Here is a 6,031-nt window from a genome sequence, read left to right on the forward strand (position 1 = left end):
TTATTAGCTATATACACACACACAGCATGTTGGATTTTTCAGATGAAATCCACTATAGGTCTACTCAAGAGAAATAGTGAATTACTTCTTAGACATGCGCTGTCAGACCTGTCATAGTATACATGCAAATTAACTTAATAATAACTTGCATCTTCTGAACCCACATCCCATTCCCTCTTGCTCTTGTTCCAGATGACGATTTAGAGAAGACTGTATGAGACATTAGGGTGAAGAAGACTTTTCTGGAGCGGCGGCCACACATGCACCTCACCTGCAACACGTAAGGCCAAACCATGCCCAGCTTCCAGGCACCGAGTGTGAGCGCAAACCTCAGTGACGCGCCGTGGGACCCGGGCTCCGGCGGCGGTGGGCCTGCAGTGTGGTCCGCGGTCACCAACAGCGCGGTGAAGATGGCGCTGATCTCCCTGATCGTGTGCATGTCTCTGTTCGGGAACGTGGTGGTCCTCCTGGTGTTCCAGAGGAAACCCCAGCTCCTTCACGTTGCCAACCGCTTTGTCCTCAACCTCCTGCTGGCCGACCTCCTGCAAACCGTCCTGGTCATGCCCTTCACCATCGCCGCCACCGTGCCGAGCGTTTGGCCCTTGGACGCCCGCCTCTGCCAGGCTCTGGTGGTGCTCATGCACCTGTTTGCCTTCGCCGGGGTCAACACCATAATCGTGGTCTCCGTGGATCGCTACCTCGCCATCATCCACCCACTGTCCTATCCCACCCGCATGACTCCTCACCTGGGCACCAACCTCATCGTCTGCACCTGGGTCGTCAGCCTCCTCCAGAGCACCCCGCCGCTCTACGGCTGGGGCGCCATCGACTTTGACCGCCGCCACAACGTGTGCTCGGTGGTGTGGTCGTCCAGCTTGTCCTATTCCACCGTGGTGGCCGCCTTCTCCTTCTGGCTGCCCGTGCTCGTCATGGTCGGCTGCTACTGGATGGTGTTCCGGGCTGCTCGGAGGCAGAACGCCCTGGTGCACCCCATACAGACGGCGCATGCACACTCACAGCCCCACCAGCCGGACTCCCAGACACCCTGTCCCGGCGTCCCCCAGCAGCAGCAGCTCCCACAGGCTACTCCACCCGAGGGTGCCTCCACGGCCGGGGGCTACCCAGTCAGAGTAAGGCACCGACGATTCCACTACCACTGCAAGGCAGCACGCGTGGTGTTTGTGATCATGGCCTCGTATATCCTGGGCATGGGGCCGTACAGCATATTAAACACTGTGTCCATGTGCTCCAGCGCTGCCGTGCCAACCTGGTTGTCCTCCCTCGCCCTCGTACTGTTCTTCCTGCAGTGTTGCCTACACCCCTACATCTACGGCTACATGCACCGCAGCGTCAGGAAGGAGTTCTTGGCGTTGTTGTGTGGGCCATTCTGCAAGCATGGTTGCCCGAGGCAGAGCTCTGCCGTGGACAGCTGCCTCACGGGCACGGACGTGCGCGCCAGCGGAATGCACCCCAACCTGCCCAGCCTAGCCGCACGTGTCTTCCCATTACGCACCTGGGAGGAGGGCACCACCTCCTCCTCTCCCACCGTAGACAGACGGTCCGGGTACAGTCGTAAAGAGACCACCTCCATCAGCCTGAGCTCAGAGAGGGAGCTCATAGTCCACAGCAAGTGAAGCACAGTCCGGTCTCCACTCAGCTGAAAAGTTGAGTTATCCACCAAGTCACAACTAAGCTAATATTGAAAACAGGGTTCTATGATTTAACGTTGCTTTTAGGAGAGGTGGTAATAGCTAACATCAACATAGTGTTCAAGTACCATTAAAGGTTGGGGGAAAACAATGAATAACAAGTGGAACTGCTAACATAGCTTACCATATGGGTTCATCTATTTTGACAATATGGATTCATAAGACTTGCCTTTATAAAATCCTTTACAAACAATTATTTTGCTTGTTCAGAACTATAAGACAACCATGCTATTTGTGAATAGCTTTAAAACTTCTCAGTTGTCATATATTTTCTATACAAATCAGCACAACAATTATGGACATTCATGTCATAAACAGTATGACAGTTTCAGTATATGTTATAATGTATGTTCCATAAAGTATATCAATTTCACTACAGTCTATGACAATGTTACTATGTTTCAGAATGGGCATCGGAATCTGAGTTCAAGGTTTAATGAACAAGGGACCAAAATAATGTCCAAGACAAGGTATTACGTTCTTTTAAGAGTCTGAGAGGTGTTCCTTGTGATTCCCTATTGACACTGAAACAGTTGGAGGGCACAGGATGCACTGTCCATGTGTCAGTGAAAGCAGCCAGCCTCTGCAACTAAAGAGCTCAGGATCTTGTGTACGTTTTAGTGAGTTATGGCCAATGAATGAATGAGCTCTGCTTTTGATTCAATATTATCCATTTTTGTTTACAAATGCGGTAATTATTTAATTTTTCCATGACAAAATCAACATAATCCATAAACACCTTTTATTCCCCCCCAAAGTTTTTGTGTCTTTGAGTAGGCTACCTACAGTAGGAAAGCACTCATTAGCCTGGAAATCAGACCAATCTGCCAGAACAAATAGTGAAATTAGTCTGGCCATGCCAGGCTACTCTACCTGTACGTTTCATTTACAGTATTAATTTGGTTTACTTTCCTGTACATGCCCAATTCACTTCTTTCCTTAAAGGGACACTTCACCCTTTTTGCAAAAAAGTAAATGTTAATGACGTTAAGAAGCTTTAGAACACTTTCCTGGGGGTCTTTATGTGTGTAATATGTGGTTTTAGATATTTTAGATTGTAGCAGTGAGCACAGTGTCTCTGATGTCATGGACACTGGTCTCACTACCTTCCTGGACTACAATTCCCATAATTCTTTGGTGCACTGCTCCTCATTGTGGATAGGGGGATGGCTGTCCTACTGAGACAACATGTAGTCCAGGAAGGAAGTGAGCCCAGTGTCCATGACATCAGAGACACTGGGCTCACTGATACAATCTAAAATATCTAAAACCACATATTACATACATAAAGACCCCCAGGAAAGTGTTCTAAAGCTTCTAAACGTCATTAACATATATCTTTTTACATAAAGGGTGAAGTGTCCCTTTAATGTGCCATGTCATTGTACTTCATTGTGCTCCTATAAGTAGCCTGGGAAGAATTCCTTTTGGGGTTTATGATCCGGTGGGGAGTGGATGGTAATTCATGTCATGTTGTAGTCACTGATTTGTAGTCCTCAGGCAGGAAACCACAAACCCGAATCAGGAGTACCCAAAATTCCCCGTGATCAAGGTCATGGTAATCTTAGGGCCTACCCAATAAAAGCCGACACGTTTCTTCAAGTACGCTTTGGAATGATTTGTTTGGTATATGCATATTTTATTCCAACTCAGCGACTGGCGAGAGTCGTGAGACTAAAAACAAACAGTGGGGGACCAAAACAAAGCGACGCCAATAAAGCCGGAAACCACAAACGGAAGTTTGTAGTTTCCGAGTTCCGAGTTGTTTTTCTTCTTTTTTTCACTGCGATTTAGAAAACATGTATTTTCTACATTAGCAATGATACCTTTTCTGTGTGGAAGTACACTACCGGTAAATGTATTACTTTGTACTCACTGGCAGAACAAATGCATAGGGAAGGTTTAGTAATTCAACGTTTTTCGATCACTGGGATCTTCTTCATGAATGATTCCTGGATTCCTGGAGCTGAGTTTTCCTTACCAGCGTTGCGGACTCTATTTCTTCTACAAGTGATGACGACCCATATTTGTATTGAACAGATGGCAATAGTAATTAAATTTACTCATACATACAAGTCATACATACTAGGCTGCATGCCATGCCATAGCATCTCCTCTAATCTATGCCATGATGATGACCCACTGAACACATGTAAACATATATAACTCTGAAGATACCTCATATTTGTTAAGGATACAGTTTGCTTAAAGCCATGAAGTATTTACTGTTACTTATTCTACATTTGCTGTGAATGACTGTTGGTGCTTATAGTGCATCAGTGCTAATAGAAAGTTAATGTATTAACCGTGTTAAAGGTATATTCAGTGATTTCACTCAAAAAACCTTAGGTTTCGTTTTTGGCTGTGGGACCCAGCCTTTCGTCCAATCAGGATAGAGAGTCAAAAACGAAACCTAAGGTTTTTTGACCCCCAGGGGTTAACTGGGGACAGGGAGGAACTCCTTATATGGCCAGCACACTCTATAGTAGGGAGGATTATCACAACAAAACAAAAAAATAAGTGATATTTGAATTAAGTGAAATCACTGAATATACCTTTAACAGGGTCAATTTATAGCTGCTATGGGATCTCAAGTGTCTTTTTCCTGACAGTAAGGAGACCTACAGCTTTTCAAGTGTTGAGTTTTGCGCATCAGAGAGATGCCACAGCGAAACATTAACCCATTTTGGCCCAATATACACTGGTAGCCAAATCTAGCCTGAATCAGATCTGTGCCACATCAAGATTGAAATCTGAGTCTAACAGGTCACATGACTCATTTAAACAAATCAGATTCCAATCTGGATGTGGCTCAGATCTGATTCAGGCTGGATGTGGCTGCCAGTGTAAATTGGGCCTATAGAGACCTGAGGCCAATTCTACAAATGCCTTCTAAATCAGTTTTCCCCAATGTTGCCAATTGCCATATGGCGTTGCTGCCGGGCAGAAGCGTCTTATCTCCATGTAAATTAACGCCTTAGGCCTACTTGATCATACTAAAGCGTCACACAAAAACATCAAAAGTGACACATCCGCAAGCTTGTAGATCTGCAAATGTTTGAATTTGAATCCTGAAAACTGTTTTGGACATTTGGAGGTTTCCACAGAGTATATATATTTATACAGTATAGCTCAAATCTAAAACACATGATGCTTTCCTGGTTTGAATGTGTTGTTGAACAGAATGAGCCACCAGGAGAACACAAACATTATTACCAACAGTGGCTCTTATAGATGGTACCGAAGAAACTACAAGAAACCGACAACTGAAGACCAGTGTTCTGGGCATTCTGGGCGGGAACCCCTTTTGGTGTTTTAAGCATTATGTTGTACTTTAGCTATTGAAAAATAGCAGATCTACAAGCTCATAGCGCGGCACCGAGCGCCACGCTACGAGCTTGTAGATCTGCTATTTTTGAAAAATCTAGTTGATTTAGTCGACTAAAATGTATTTTGGTGGGCCTTGATGTTGTCATAATGCGTATTTTACACTTGCTGAAAATAGCGTTGAGGTTGTAGATCTATTTTCAGCATGAAACCAAGTGTAAAATGACTCATACTGGATCTCTTGTCCACTAGTCCCCTTCCTATCATTTTAGTCTAGTTTTTAGCTGTTGATGAAATTGTCAATACATTAGTCTTAGTCATCATAGCTTAGTATTCATTTAGTTTCCATTTAGTTTTCGTCAGTGAAAAAAGGTAGTTGACAAACATTTTTATGTCTTAGTTTTAGTTGTCGAAAACACTGCCTGGAACTACATATTTTTAGATGGGGGTCAATTACATATATTTCTGGGGGTCCTTGACATGAACATGTTTTGAGAACGACTGACATAGAAACACAGGTTTTTCAGAAAACTGTCATGATTTAGAAGACATCTGTAGAATCGTCCTCAGGTCTAAATGTGTGTAAGGTGATTTGAGCTTAACTCACCACTAGGGGGGAGATATATAGTATAGTTGACAATCAAACGTGCATTAGAAAACCATGTAACATTCCAGAGGCCACAAAGTATTGATTTAGTATCAATAGAGTATGTTTTGCACTCAGTCCGTGTGTCCTTGCTTTTGTTGTCGATTTGTTTCTTTTCCTTAAAGAACACACAATTATGTAATATAGTTAAATAAGATAAGGTTTTATAAGTGCTTTACAAATGGCATATTTTTGTGAATTATATTGTGATTAGGAATTATTTTTCCATTGTCAAACATCCAAAGTTGTCTGTATACAATTCATTATTAAAAGTCAATGTGCTTTACTGAAATCTGTTTCAATCAATATTGAATGACGATGCCACCACTTTAAAGCATCCATATTTAAA

The 6,031-nt window shown here is 43.8% G+C and overlaps 1 protein-coding gene across 1 annotated transcript; it reads left to right on the plus strand.

Annotated features, from left to right (window-relative positions):
* Positions 1–293: 293 nt before the first annotated feature.
* gpr101 (G protein-coupled receptor 101) lies at positions 294–1,634 on the plus strand (the record flags this gene model as incomplete). Its single annotated transcript, XM_083785805.1, has 1 exon — positions 294–1,634. One exon carries the CDS (start codon positions 294–296, stop codon positions 1,632–1,634), a length of 1,341 nt encoding a protein of 446 aa, XP_083641931.1.
* Positions 1,635–6,031: the final 4,397 nt, after the last annotated feature.

Source organism: Protomyctophum parallelum (assembly GCF_964188405.1).
Source record: "Protomyctophum parallelum genome assembly, chromosome: 16".
Lineage (NCBI taxonomy): Eukaryota > Metazoa > Chordata > Actinopteri > Myctophiformes > Myctophidae > Protomyctophum > Protomyctophum parallelum.